The following is a 15,771-nucleotide window of genomic DNA, read 5'->3' as shown; positions in this document are numbered from 1 at the left end:
GTTCTAGATACAGAGGTGAAAAGTGTACTTCTTTCTTCTCTTGCCTGTAACTATTTCCTTTGATTCTTTCTTCGACAATCCTTTGTAGCTTCACCCAGAAGCCTTACCCTTACTTCAACCTCCCAGAATTTGTGCACATAGTTCCTATTTATTGTTTAGGCTCAGAGTTGTTTTTCTAGTCAGTGTTTTATGGTACCTACCATGAAGGGATTCTGGTCTGTGACCTGAGGTGTTACCTGAGTTGTCAAATGTATTACACAGCCTGCAGCTCTCAGAGGCTTCAGGAAGTAGGAGGTGCAAAACTCTGACCATTTGTGCAGATACCACATGAGGATTTAAGTTTTTGACTTTTAGTAAAATATCAGTATTAGTGTTCGTATTTCAGTTTAACTTTCTTCATAATGGTGCAACATTTATTTAACTCAGAGAGATCCATTGTTAAAATTTTGAATTTATGTTACCTTTACTTAAAAGGTACAATATAATTACTGGGAGATTGCTTGCAGGGAGTGTTCACATAGTACTTACGGTCTCAAGGAGAAAATTCTTGCAACAAGAGTAACTAACTTCTAAAAGCAATGTACTGGTTTAACAGTTTAAAGGTCAAATTGTGGCTAGAGTTTTTTTTGTAAAGGAGTGCTTTCATGAAAAAAAAAACAAACCCAATGGAGTAACCTAAATATGACATTTAGCTGCAGAGCAGCCATGTGTGTTTTTCAGTACCACTATCTTAAGTAGAAACAGAGACATGTAAATGGCTTACCTTATAAGATCAGGTTTTGGGCAAAAAGGTCCATTGTTAGAGGAGAGTACCACAAGATGAAAGGTTTCTTAAAAAGATGGATGAAGTAAATTGATCCTACTTAATTATCTTGTTGTAACAAAGGTCCAGTATTCTAAATTGTGAGCAAATTGAACAACTTCTTGAAGCTTCCATAAGCAATGGCAATATTAATAACAAGCCATATTATTTTAAAAATATTGTTAGTCCTTGTAGGATTCTTAAGGCTGTTAAAAATGCTTGGTGCATTTGCTCACACAAAAAAAAAGCATGTGGAACCATTTTAGATGCCTTAGGGTTACTTATATGGCGTCCAGCTGCTACTCAGAAAGGTAGGTCCAGTGTAATATTTATCAGCCTTAGTGCTATATCTTCTCCAGTGGCATTTCATGCCTCTATATGCACAACTGAATCAAACCCTACGCGTAGGATTGAACTTCAGAACATTTCACCTACCTTAAGAATCTGCTTGTAAGCTTGTAGGCTGCATTTACTCCACTTCCAGGATCAATGGATCCTGGAGAGTTGTCCACTTCAGTGAAGTAGGCACTGGCCTTTAATCAGTTCTACCATAAATGTCACTGACTGTGTCAAGAGGGAGTGGGTTTCCCCTGCCTACAAATAGGTACTTTATGCCATTTGAATTGTTCTTAGAGTATCCATTATGGCCACACTGGGTTGGCCAAAATGACTGAAGACTTGTGAGACACTCCATTCTTTGATTATGACAGCTAAGAGCTGAATGTGCCTGGCAGAGATCTACAGGGGTGCTGGTCTTGTTAAATGAACGGGCCCCATTGCTCCATGACAGCTTTGACACATAGGTCTCATGCAGATGTTTAAACCCAGGTGCCATAATCTGGAGCTCAATCCCACCTAGATTACAGACTATCCATTTTCTTACGCAAAGGTGAAATATTCCCTGACTTTCAGTGTATCCATTCTAACAGACTGTGGTCTTATCTTCTACCACTAATAACATTTTGCTATACAGCCATGGCTGTACATCTCAAATTCTCACCTTCTCCAGAGAAGCAGTGCTATGCCAGTTACACAGTAAAACCAGATTTACAGACATTCTTTTGCAGGTAGAGCTGTGTTCAGCATGCATGAGGGGAAAGCAGGGCTGTGGCCTTTAACTGAGTCAGTAAAAGCTCCTCAGGAGGGAGTAGTTAATGTCTTTATTTTTGCCAGTACACCTTGCTGCTCTCCTAATAGGGGATTTTTCCTTCCCAGTGCAAATATTTTTCTATCATCAGACTTCTCTAAGCATATATATATATATATATATATATATATATAAATTGCATGTGTAGATGTCCTTTATATCTTCTCCAAGATTGTTATATTCTGCCATTTGTAGGTAGCTGTTAATATGCTGTTATTAAAACAGCTGTAATATTCTGGAAATGAACTGCAGACTGGCTTGTGAAAATGAAGCCAACTGTTGAATTTATCAAATAGATATTAGGAATGATGTTTTTGAGGTAAAGATTTCTTAGAGCTGCTGTTGACACTGTACACATGATGTCATTGCACTGGTATCAGTAGACACTGGAGATGATCCACAAGTGCTGGTAAATCAATAAAAACCTCTCCAACAGGTATGTAGTCTGGGATTTAAATATATGCATATTCCTACATTCACACTTCTGAAGCAGAATTTAGTAGCCAATAAAAAACGTCGTAAATTTCGATGAACTTTGAATCCTACCCTTTGATCAAAGGTACCAACAAAGGTTTCTGGTTTTTAACATTTCATTGCCTGTTCACAGAAATTTCTGTGAATAGTTTTATTTTGTCAAAGAGTTTGCATTAGGAAATAATGGAAACAGAGAGTTATCAGGAGGGACTTGAAGCATAGGATTAAGTGTGTTATGCTTCAAAAAGGAGCCTCTGCTAGGAAAAGAGGCCAGTGTGAAATTAGGTGACCTATCAGCAATATGAAAACGAATTGGAAGGCATGTAAGCATGGAGTCAATAGATAGATAAATTAAATAGGTTATAATGAAATGTGAATTCCTTATTATACTGTAGCTTTGCAGCTTAGTTCTTGAACAGACCCGTACATCCCCATACTTGATTTAAGATTTTTATGGATGGCACTATTTCTAGTACTGTGATCAGTGGGGACTTTCTCAGAATATACTTGGTTTTAGCAACCCTGGTCCTTTGCACAGAAGAGGAAATGTGCTTGTGCTGACCTCAGTGGAAATTACCTGCAGAAATGCCTTTTCAGATCTAAAATAGTGTTCTTGCTCCTATCTTTACCTCACTTTTATTTACATAAGTGTTCACCTATTTCAAATACATTAATGTAGCTTTTAAATTCCTTTTACTATGAAAAACTGTTGTGGTTTAACCCCAGTCAGGACCACTGCCCCACTGAGTTGCTTGTTCACTTCCAGCAGGATGGGGGAGAGGATCTGAAGTGTGAAAGTGAGAAAACTTTTGGGTTGAGATTAATAGGTAAAGAAAAAGCCACACTCACAAACAATACAAAACAAGGAATTAATTTACTGCTTCCAATGGGCAGTCAGGTGTTCTGCCATGCCCAGGAGAGTAGGGCTCAAGTAATGGTGTCTTGGGAAGACAAGCACCATCCCTCCAAATGTCTTCCCCTTCCTCCTTCTTCCCCGAACTCTTTATACTGAGCATGACACCATATGTTGTGGGATATCCCTTGGGTCAGTTGGGATCATCTGTCCCAGCTGTGTCCCCACCCAGCTCCCAGCTTGTGCACCCACAGCCCCATCAGTGGTAGGATGGGGTGAGAAGCAGAAAAGGCCTTGACTCTGTATGAGCACTCCTCAGCAGTAAGGAAAACATCCATGAATTATCCATGCTATTTCCAGCACAAATCCAAAACACAGCCTCATACTAACTACTCTGAAGAAAATTAACTCTATTCCAGCCAAAGCCTGTACAAAAACATGTTAGTAGAGCTGTAATAGACAAGAGATGATCAAATTGTAAGTATTTTTCCCATTAACAAGCTAATGCTAAATAGAGATGAAAGTGTAGAGAAGGGTGATTTTTCTTTAGTGAACCTGTATCCTTGCTGAGGACAGTAGGACTGACTCCAAGATCCATAAAAAAGTTTATAGAACAGGATTTGTATTTGAGCAGCAAGGGCATGCCACTGTGTTTGCAAAATGTCTAGATGTCGTGGGAGGAAGCAATGGACATCATCCACTGCCTTTTCCTTTCTGAAGGAATGTATGTAGAAATTATCGAGTGGTTATGGGAGATGATTACATATGACACTTGTTACAGGCTATCCACTTTATGCATAAGAAGATTTAGTTAATGGTAAGGCTGTCAGAAAGCCCACAGGCAGCAGTTCATTCAGTTCAGCCATTACCACACACACATCCTAAGGTGAAGGAGCACTGTCAGTGCTGTTTCCTCCAAAAATTCTAGGTTGGTCATAGCTCTGAGTTGCACAACTGCATTGCTAAGCATGGGAACAGACAAATTATGAAAAAGGAAAAGACAAAAAAACCCCAAAAAACTTCTAGGCAGGAGCTGCCCTCTGCAACTGCTTTCTGGAAGCTGGCTGATACCTACACTTACATGGATCCTCAGAGGACCTCTTAAGTTCTCAAACATTCAAAGCATTTAGGAGATGACAAATGTGAGGAAAGAAGGTTGGAGATGTAGACTTTTCATATGCAAATCCTTTTTCTCATGAAATATGCTTTGCTAGAAATAGACACTGCATAAAAGCCCTCTGTGATCAACCTCAGCTTCTGAAGGGAAGATTTGCAAACACTACCTACAGTCAAACCTCCTGGTGCTCAGGGCTGCCGCTCGAACCGGTGTCCATAGAACAGCATCTCACCACAGCATTTGTCTGGGATGGGTGGATGCCCCAAAGAGGCAGCAGCTCTGTTGTACAGATGCTTTACAAAACACAGTCTAGTGGCTACAAATTTGCTCCTAAATTGTAGAGCTTTCAATATTTGCCTGAAGTCACATCCTGTCTTGACAGCAGCATTTCTCAGCTTCACCAATTAAAAACATAAGAATACTTATCATTAGGTCAGCAATGGCTCTCCAGCCTATCCACATCTTTTTGCATAGTGTGAACCTACACACCATGTTCCAGGTGTGGCCTGACAAGGGCTGAGTGGGACAATGACTTCTGTGTCTCTGTGGTGATGCTCTTGTTGATGCAGCCCAGTGCCCCACTGGTTCTCTGTGCCACAGCAGCACCTCTCACTTACACTGAGCTTGGCAGCCCCAGGATTCCCAGGTCCCTTTCCACAGAGCTGCTCCACAGCCAGGTAGGCCTCAGCCTGTGCTGCGCTCCTGGATTATGTTTTCCCAGGTGCAGGACCATACACTTGTCTTGGTTGAACTTCATAAGATTCTTGTCAGCCCACTCTCCCAGCCTATCCAGGTCTTCCTGCAGTGTGACTTTCCCTTCAAAGGAGTTCACTTCCCCACTCAGTTTGGTATCATTGTCAGACTTCATCAGGATACACATGGTCCCATTGTCCAGGTCACTTATGAAGATTGTAAACAGGATTGGGCCCAGTATGGATCTCTGGGAGACACCACTTGTGGAAGGTTGCCAGTTTGAAAAGGAGCTGTTTACCACCATCCTGTGTGCAACCTCTCAGCCAGTTCCCTACCCACTACACAGACCATTTGTCCAGACCATAACATATGTTTCTCTAGGAGGAGGCCATGGGAAACCATATCAAAAGCCTTGGAGAAATCCAGGTAGACAATATCCACTGGTCAACCCCATCAACCAAGCAGGTTACTTCATCACAAAAGGCAACTTTGCTTTTGCAGGTCTGTCAAGCACAGCTGGCCCTTGGTGAATCTATGCTGGCTTTTCCCAATCATGTGCTTCGTCTGACTTGTGATAGCCTGCAGGAGGATTCATTCCATAATTTTCTCAAGGACTAAAATAAGGCTGATGAGCCTGTAGATCTTCCTTTCAGCTCTTCTTGTAGGTGGGGTTGTCACTATCTTTCTTCCAGTTTTCTGGGGTATCCCCTTACCTCCACAACTTCTCAAAGATTATGAAAGCCTTGCAACAGCATCAGCCCACACTCCTCACACCCTTGGGTGGGCAATGTCAGGGCCCATGGATCTGCGTTAAGCTCCTGTAACAGTTTACTTGCAACTCTTCCATCAGTGATGGTCAGTCTGTTTGCATCAGCCTGGAATTTTGTTCCCAAGGCCTGGAGCCCAACAGTGTTGGTCAATACAGAGGTGAAGGAAGTGTCAAGAACCTCTGCCTTTTCTGCATTGTTGGTGACTAATTCACCTCTCCCATATAACAGTGGGCCAATATTTTCCTTCTGTTTCCACTTGCTCTCTGTGTGCCTAAAGAACCATTTCTTGGAGTTTTTTACATTTCTGGCCAGTTTCAATTTGAACTGAGCTTTTGCTATTCCAGCTGCATCTTTGCATCCCCCGGCAACAGCCTTGTCATTCCCAATGGGTATTTGCCCACTTTTCCATATCTGGCTCTCTCTTGGTTTTGAGCAGACCCAGAAGGTCGCAGTTAAGCCAATTGCAAGCATCCTTTAAAACAGATGAAAACTGCCAGATGAATTTTCAAGGTGCTCTAAATTTCCAAAATACCCTATTTGTCAGGAGTCTGTGTCCAGCAATATCTTTTGAAAGGTGTTCCTGTGCTGTACACTGAAAATGGTAAAAACTTTGCAGAGAGAAATCTATTTATTTCTATTTATGAAACATAAATACTGTCAAACTCCAGATTTGTAAGAAGCTTTTAATATGCAGTGCATTAAAGTATTTGATTGCATCTATTTCTAGCCAGGTCTCTTGTCAGGTCAACTCTCATCCTTGCTTTTATTTGTTGCAACAGTAAGTTGACAGAGTGCCACATTTCTGTCAAAATTAATTCACTCTTAGTTCTCATTGTTTTACTTTTTCTCTGATAGGCTTTTTCAATTGTTTAGGGTGTTTGTTTGTTTGTTTGGTTTTAATCTGCCTGTCCCCTCCCTGCCATTGATTTATTTTGCTGTTTTTCCCATAAGCTGTACATTGCAATTCAGCAGGTGAACATCATACATCATTAAGCGTATAGAAGAACTAACCAAATTCACTGCATTTAACAGCAGCTACAACTGACAATGATAAGCTATCATCATGATGACATAATTAAAAGATGACAGACGTGGAAGTGCATTGATTTTTCCAAGAAGACAAAGAAAGAAATGTGGCAATTAAATGTAATAATAGTATACATAAAGAAAAAAAATTAAAATAAAATCTTTGCGGTGGGTCCTATAGTGCAAAGGATTTTTTTACTTAGTAATTTTGTGTTGACCCATAAGCTTAAAGGAAAAGGGTCCTCCTAAACCATATTTCAACACCTTTCTCTTCCCATCCTCCTTCTCTCCTACTTTAGTGTTCTCGCCCTTTTCTCTTTTCTGTCCCTGTGGCTCCTGTTCAGTCTTCTTACTTCTGAGCTTCTCAGTCCCCAGCATTTTAGGTAGTTGGTACACTGGCAGAACAGGACAGGCAGTCTCAGGCATTGCTTCCAGCAAACATTCTTCTGCTCCAGGCCCTGCAGCCCTGAACAGGACTGGTGGCAGGGAAGGCTCCCAGTTCTCATATGCACAAAGTACATGGAGGGTCTGGCACTAAATACTAACTCACATCCACTTAGCATGTCCAAGGGGCAGTCTGTCAGAGGCTTATAGCTCTGCCAAATCTTTTGTTTTTATGAGAATAGCAGGATGCATCTCTAAACTCAGAGCAGCACCCCATGAAATGTCATTTCTTGCTCCAATTCATGGACAGTTAGAGTTATTCACTGAATTATTTGGACTTTTTTGTTCCCCTCAGTAGGTACAAAACAATGTATATGGACAAAACAGTGGTATAGAAGTATATTGTGAGAAATAAAAATATTTTTCCAATGACATTTGGAAAAAAAAATTAGCCTGGCCAGAGAGTAACTACTGAAGATTTCAGTCAGATCAGTTAAAATTTGGCAAAAGTTAGAAGTGACTAAATGCAGAGCCTGGTTGTTGAAAGAGTCAGGCCCTTTGACTCTAGGTAGTTCTTCCAGCTCTTTTCATTACAAGCTGGAAGAAGGACAGAATAGTATTTTAATCAGATGTACTATCTGTTAAACTAGAAGGCTCTTAATAGTAAGCTAATCCAAAGGGACTTAAGAGGTTTACTTACCTTGGGAAAGTCACAGAGAAAATAATACAGAGTCCATATTAGAAAAAGCAGTCTGCACAATATAAACAAGAAAAATAATTTTGCTGAGCAGACCTGACAAATTGCAGCAGACAGCAATTGTACAGGTGCTTGCAATGTGACACGTCCTTGATTTCAGGCACTTAGCAGAAGCTGTCTGGTTATAAGTCTGCTTGTCCTCATTCCAGACATAGCCCATAAAAAGCAGGGAATACAGGATGACTTTTTAGATTTCAGGAGGCATGAATTTTCCTCTTGAAGTACTTTTTCTCTGCTGTCTGTACAAGTGTTTAGAGAAATTGTGCTTCATTTTAAGTGCCAGAGTGAGCTGGACTTGGTCACTAAATAGATCACTTGAAATTTTGAGCTGCCTAAGAGCACTAATCAGAGGTGTGTAGCTAAACATACACCTTAGCTATTTATATACAGGGAAGTCTCAACCTTTCTCCTTCACAATACATGCCCTATTCAACAGCCCAGTATATACTGGTCTTCAGGTCATCTGTCCTGTTATGGGCAGTCACCAGACAGGAGAGGCTGATAAGCTTTGCAGAAGCCAGCCCCCAGCTCCTGGGGCACTCAGTTGTTCGCCATTAAGTGTATGGCTCAGTGCTGGGGTCATCTGTAAGTCATGTAATGTGCTGCAGTGGGTACTCACTCACCAAAGAATAAACGAGAGATTTTTGAACAATTGTTGCACGTTGGGCAAGAGCCAAACCTCCTTCCCTCTTCAGGGATGATACAGGTCAAAGCTCGTTAACACATGTGAGAAGCCCACCCACAAAGCTGTTTTGCTGACTAAGCAGCTTCAGTTAACTAAATATGATGTAAATTTGCCAAGGGACTACTGTGCCCAGCTGAAGGGCAACTTTGGCAGTGCCCTTACAGTCCCAGCATTTCAAGATTCATTAATCCCTTTTCTGGTGTATATTTATGCCCCAGGGGGCTTCCTTTCAAATTGAGTGTGCTCTCAGGGCCTTTTCTCTCAGCTTTGCCATGTTAACAATTCTGTATAATTTCTATTTTTTTTTTCTTACCTGATGCATGCTTTGTTCTTTTGTTATGAGGGATAGGCATAATTAAGCTATAAAGCTGTCTTACCTTTTAAATCTCCAATAAAAAACCCCAAAGACCTTATCTTCTTCTGGGTGGCCATTCATTCTATCTCATTGTCCTGAATGACCAGATTTTAATGCTAATTCAACCCTCCCCCCCTAAAATAAGAACATAGTTCTTTCCAGAAAGTCATTCTGAAACAATGATCAGATATCATTAAAATAATTTTGGAAACTTGCATTTTGTTTTAATCATAATGGCTATATTTTTTTATGACCATTTGGGTAGAAGTTTAATTTTTCTTACTGCTGAAGCCAGTGCAAAGATCTATTTAAACAGAATAAAATACCAGCTACTTTCCTCAGCAACTTTGGAAAGCAATTTGAATTCAGAGCTGTCACTTTCCACATTACATCGAACTTTTAGTATTTGTAGTATTAGTATTTAGTATCTAGTATTAGATTTCCCTCCTGATTTAAAATTGAAGTTTTTCACCCCAAGCATTCAGGTGTGAGTTGTAAATGCACCCTAAAAATGCAAAACAAAACAAAAAAAACACAAAAAACCCCAACCAGCCAACCAACCAACCAAACAAAAGGCTTTAGCCAGGAAACAAGACCTATAAAGGGCCACATTAATAAAAATCATTCTTTTCCAGTGAAGAATTCTGAAACTGAGCTGAACAGATGATTTTTTTTCCGACACTCAACACCATACAAAGACAGTTGGGGTTGTGTGGTCAGTAGGGAGAAGAGATTCCTCTATGAGTCACGTCAATCTCCATGCAAACAAAACTACTTTGTTTGCAAAACCTCGCTCCTGGATTCCCTTTGCTTCACATCTCAGTAAAAACCTGGGGAAAAGCCAATCACCCTTGAATGTAAATAAAACTGAGCGCTGGTTTAGGGAGGATTCCTTTTATCTATGCTGGAGCTGTGCATAGAGTATTTCATCCTTTAAGGTGTGTAGCAGAATTTACTCATGGGAATAAGGAAATCGCTAAAGCTGATACCCTTCAACATAGGAAAAAAGGAATAGTTCATGGATTTAATATTAAACCAAGGAATGGGCTACTTTGATCACTGAGTTTGATCTCTTAACTTGAACTTCAAACATTAGCAAATAGTTGAGGAGCTTAGTCGTAAAAGTAAGGTTTCAACCATTAACAAAATAAAACAGTCATTCTCACTGTGATCTTTATTTCCCTGAATTTCAAAAGAATTTACATCTGGGGCTTGTTTTGAATGTACCTCTAGTTAAAAGAGGTCCCTTGAAAGTGACTTGTTCTTTCCTCTAGTCTATAGACAATGCTATTTTTAATAAACAGGAGAAGTGTTTCATTTTCTTTTTGAAAAATCGCTGTGGTAGTGAATCTATAAACATCTTACAGGGTTTATAAAGTTTGTCCTTAGAATGCTTTTTGGGTACTACAGGTTAAGGCTCTGGTTTCTTTACACCCTGTTTCTTTCTTTGTAAACTTCAACACTTGACATACCAAATATAAAAGTTGTGTTTTATTTGACCTTTATCTACTCCTTTCCCATATCCCTATTTCTCTGTTTGGAAAGTGTTTTCTTCACTTGACAAGCCAAGTGCAGTTTCTTCAGCTTCAAGAGGGACTAAACTGCATCTGTGTTCTGAGGAAAAAAAGTATTTAACACATAGCTGGAACCCAGATAACTAAAATCGGTCACCCCGACAATTGCTCCATTTGGTCAATGATCCTCCACTCTGGTGGCCTCTGTTGTTTACATCCCTGAAGACAATGCAATTGCATTCTTGAAGCAGTTCAGGATTTTAGCCCAAATTTATTTATTTTTTAATTTCTCAGTAAATGTGCACTGAACACTACCTAAATACCCCTTTAAAACCTTTTTTCACCACTAATTTTCATTTTATTTTTGAACACATTTCACCCTCTTTTCCAATCCACTGAACATATGGCAAGGCAGTGGTTGCATTAAGATAACCATAGTGCTAAACCAGAAAGAAAGTTCATTCTTCATGTTATGTTCAATTCTAATAGATACAATCACCATATAGTCTTTATAGTATTTTGTTAAGTTATGGCAGAGGGTGATTTTCTGGGATGAAGTGCCAGACCATACTTTTCTTTCTCAAATTAGAGGTTAAGCCCAGCAGTAGAAATTCATCAAGAGCAAAGACACATTGCATCCCAACAAAATAAGGTGCTGATGGTCATCTGGTTGTTGATACAACAGAGACTCACAGCTCTTGGTGGATCAGAAACTCAGAGGGACCCAGGAGCGGGTGCTGGTGCTTCTCGCAGTCCCAGCAAAATGCTGTACCTTCAAGCCCTGTGGCATCCAGAGTCTGAGAGAGATAATGCGTGGCTTGGCACGTTTGTACTGAATTTATTTCAGCAGTACCCCAGCAATGTTGTTAGAAAGTCTAACCATTTTTATTATGGAAAGAGTACTCAACTATGTTTATCTTTTCTTATCTTTTCTCATGTGTATGAGAATAATGGCAGGAGCAAGTGAGATAATTGTGATTAATTTTACTAGTTCTTTGCTGGAATGATTAAGCTGCAGAATTATGTAAAAGTCAGCGTAAAGTTTGAAAACCTATGACAAACATCAACTGTAAAGGCTTCAAACTTAATCACAGAGTATCCTGAGTTGGAAGGCACTCACAAGGATCATCAAAGTCCAGCCACAAGAATCACTCCATGTGCCTGAAGAATATTGTCCAAATACTTCTTGAGCTCTATCAGGCTTGGTGCTGTGACAATTTCCCTGGGGAGCCTGTTCCAGTGCCCAACCACCCTCTGGGTGAAGAACCTTTTCCTAATATCCAACCTAAACCTCCCTGACACAGCTTCATACCATGCTTAATGTGAGGATAAGTATTATCCTTAACAAAACTACTACCTAGATGTTTCTCGTGGTCTTTCTTTCATTTTTGAGATATTTAAAGCATAACTCTTAAAGCACTGAAATAACTTTCAGTTGTATTCTTTTGTTTGCCAGTCACAGGAAAAAAAATCATATCTACTATTTTCTGTCTCCTTTTTTCCTTCTGTCTCCTCTACCCCCCAGTCTTCTAGAAATCTCAGGCAGCTCTCAGTCTCACTGGGATTTCAATTCAAGATTTTTGGTTAACTTTACACCTCCATAAGTTTCAACCTCTGTACAATAGCCCACTTCTGGTGCATATATCCTGACTTCTTTTGGTTGTTCTCAAATCAGACAAAGAACAGTTGCTTTCAGTAGTAGTAAACATAATCAATAAGATAAAATGGAAGAGGTTGAATGTCCTTGCAGAGTAGAAGCTTATTCTAAAAGTCCTAATTTACTTTTTTAGTTACTTAAAACAGTTTTAGGTAACTTAATTAAGAATAGAGCAAAGCAAAAAGGATGCACATTGCTATATTTGACTAACTCATTTTTGAAGAATTTAGACACCTTAAACAAACTGTAGCAAAATTCAATACTCTAATTGAGGTTACTAACTTGGTATCTGCTTCACTGAAAGTGCCTGGCTCAGGAAAGTGAGATAATCTGCTTACAATACAATATACAAATAATGAAGAGAGAGATTTGCCAGAAAAGACCTGCAGAGGAAGTCAATGGCATTCTCTGGCTTTGGCATCTTCCTCTGTGGTGAGCAGGATACCTTTGGGAGTTTTGAACGCTTTCTTGAACTGAATAAAGCCACTGGAAAATTTGGGACCATCTTTTCATTCATAGCCTCTTCTGAGGACGAACACGTAACAAGCTAAAAGTAGTCATAGAGGTGCATGATGCATGTTAAAGCCATGCATGTAAGGATTGGGGAAGCAAAAAGAAGAAGCTTGTGGCTTAGGCATGTAGATGCATTTCAAGAAACCCATTTTGGTCAAAGCTCTCCTTTATCTGTGCATATTGTATTAGATCACTAGCAGGTTGGAACAAAACTAATCTGGCTACAGAATGTGGAAGCCTTCTGCATCCTCACTTGTATGCCCAAAAATAAGCCCTTTGCCTTTCCCCTCACTAACTCATGGTTCATCTGGGTGCCTCCAGAAGAAGGTAGATAATACATGCAGAAGGTCTCTCCAACAGTTCTAGCAGCAAGGATGGAGCACAGCACCCAGATCTTTGTGGTCTGGTTTAGGCAGAAGGCATCTGGTGCCCAGGTGCCTGAACTGCAGCCGAGCTATAGGTGCTGCCTACGTGCCTACCCCGGCACTCGATCTCTCTCCAATGGCAATGGGCCACAGGAGTTGCTGTTTGGCAGAATGTGACCACCCCATTTTGTGGAATAGGAAAGCTTAGTATTGTACATATGGAACTTTGTACCTGGGGCCTCAGGGTAAGAGCGCACCTTGGAGCACCCTGGGCATACCAGTGGAGAGGTAACCTTCCAGACAAGCTGAAAAGATATCTACAGGTTTAGGCAGTCCTGAAAAATTAGTGTAGAGGACCATGGCCTGGGAACAAGATCAGGTCCTTGGCACCAAAATTTGGATTTAGGCACGCTGAATCTCATGGTAGATTTCTAATACTTCTGAACAAACTTTTTTTTGTTTGATTGTTTTTCTGCACTCTCAGGTGTGCTGTTCTAGCATCCAGATTTCTTGTTGGTCTGTTTGAATGCTGTACTTACAGGCTGTTTGAAGGCTGATTTTATTTTGAGGGGTTCCCTATGCTGTCATCAGTCAAGACTTTTAGAGAGGAAAAGGCTACAGAACAAGATGAGAATAAACTAATGCAGTTGTTGTAATGCCCAGTGATGCTAACTTGTTCTGAAAAAGAGTGAGGACAAAATATGAGACAATTCATTAAATCAACAGAAAGATTACAAAAATGAAGTCAGTTAAATGATGCAGAAACTTTGTATATACTGTTATTTCATTTCTTTCTCTGTGCCAACATTTTTTCCCAAGACGCCAAATCCTCTCCTCCTTAATTGTCTTCAAGGCTCCCTTTGACACTTCAAGAGGACAGTTGTTTACAGTCACACACTGAATCCATAGCAGACTTTGGAACAGTAATTTGGCATCCTACCAACTAAGCTACAGCCAAAAGCTACTAGGTCATGCTATTTCTTGATACTACTAGTATTGCTTTATTATACATCTTCTTAGTCACAAAGCTTTAGAAAATGTTGAGCACAGATTCTTTTGCTGAGAAAATAAATTTTTTTATATATTTTTCTAAGAGTAATACTTTTTTGTATTACTGCACTTGATAGCAGGCTTTTCAGAGAAACATTTTAAATAATCAAACACTATATGTAAATTAGAGGACTTTATTTAGAAGAAAGTTGTCTCTTTACTTAAGGAATTGCTTTTAATCAAATTCACACTTTCCTCCATATTACAGAGCGATTATTTGAGTATTAGATTTGAATCTGATTTGCACAATTAGAAATTGTAAATAAAAGTCTTCCTTTGCATCTGGAGAGGAAATATAAATGTGCCTGTATGCAATGAGAAGTACGTGATGTTACTCAGTTTCCATGGCTATGAAAACTGAAATGTTGAGGACACAGGAAATTGTTTAGCAAGCTTCCAAATTCCCTTCACTAAAGCTAAGGCTTCCTTAGAATAAGATTATAGTTTTCCATCATTAAATTAGATTTAATATATATTTTCTCTTATCTGTGGTAGTGCAACTACATTAAAGATATGATTCTGGAAAAAGGAGGTAGTTTGGTGTGTACCATTATTTGTTAAATAGTGAGCACTGTCTGATCATTACTTTTATTTTTTACAATAAAGCCTACTAAGACTGCATTTGCTGTCAAACTGTTTTGTACAATGTAATTAAAAAGCTTAATATTTTTGCAACATGAGAGAGGAGATAACTGAATGTACATCCATAAATGTAACAAATATGTATTATAAGGCATATATATCCCCCGTCAAAATAAGGTCATTTTTATTGGAATGACTTTCCTTGGGCTCAAAAAAAAAGCCAACACATAGTTACTGTCATTTTAAGAAAAAATTTAGAAAACAGCAATTTAGTCAGCTCCATAGGTGATATTCACAATATCACAAAGAAAAGCACAGTTTATGAGAGCTAGTCATTTGGATATGAGAGGTAGCTCATGTCCTCTCATCATTCAGTTCCATGTTTGAACATTTGAATAAAAAAAGGGTGGAAGTTTAAAGCAGGGACATGTAAATTCAAGTGGGAGTATTAACACAAAAACTGCTTTTAAAATAAAACGTTTTATTAAAAGTATCTTGTCTTAAAAAAATTGGACTGTATATCTGACTTTTATATTAGCTGGCTATGCAAAAAGAATTTGGAAGAAAAAACAAAACAATGAAATCACTACTGGTAAGTCCTTTTCTTTTTCAGACTAGTGCATTCTTTCAATGCTAGGCAGTGAAGATAAACTATGTCTCTGATACTGTTTTTATTACAGTTTTGGATTACAGATTTCTTTTCAATGACCTGTCAAAATTAACAGGCTCCTTACTGTTCACAGTTTATCAGGATGCCCCAGAGCTACTTCAGCAATGAAGAAAGCAAAGCTGTCTGGAGAACAAATGCTAACAATAAAGCAGCGGGCCAGTAATGGTAAATTTTTAATCATTACCTCCTTAAATACTAATTCTCTGTAAACTAAAGTTACTGTTACTCTCCTGCCTTTTCTCCTACATGTATAAATCCACTCTGTATAAATTGGGAATTCACTGTCAGTAGAAGTGAAACCAGGCTTTATGCTCTGGAAACCTGAGCCAGGAGTAGAGCAGTCAGACTGAGTTATGT

The 15,771-nt window shown here is 39.3% G+C and overlaps 1 protein-coding gene across 1 annotated transcript in view; it reads left to right on the top strand.

The window, feature by feature from the left end:
* The window catches only part of MYT1L (myelin transcription factor 1 like), a 179,023-nt gene that overhangs the window by 156,381 nt on the left and 6,871 nt on the right, over positions 1 to 15,771 (top strand). The window contains exon 18 of the mRNA XM_069011517.1: positions 15,488 to 15,579. Within this exon, the coding sequence (XP_068867618.1) occupies positions 15,488 to 15,579 (92 nt within the window). The remainder of the gene's footprint in view (positions 1 to 15,487; positions 15,580 to 15,771) is intronic.

The sequence above is a fragment of the Aphelocoma coerulescens genome, chromosome 3, assembly GCF_041296385.1.
Source record: "Aphelocoma coerulescens isolate FSJ_1873_10779 chromosome 3, UR_Acoe_1.0, whole genome shotgun sequence".
Lineage (NCBI taxonomy): Eukaryota > Metazoa > Chordata > Aves > Passeriformes > Corvidae > Aphelocoma > Aphelocoma coerulescens.
This window is presented reverse-complemented; position numbering and strand designations above follow the sequence as displayed.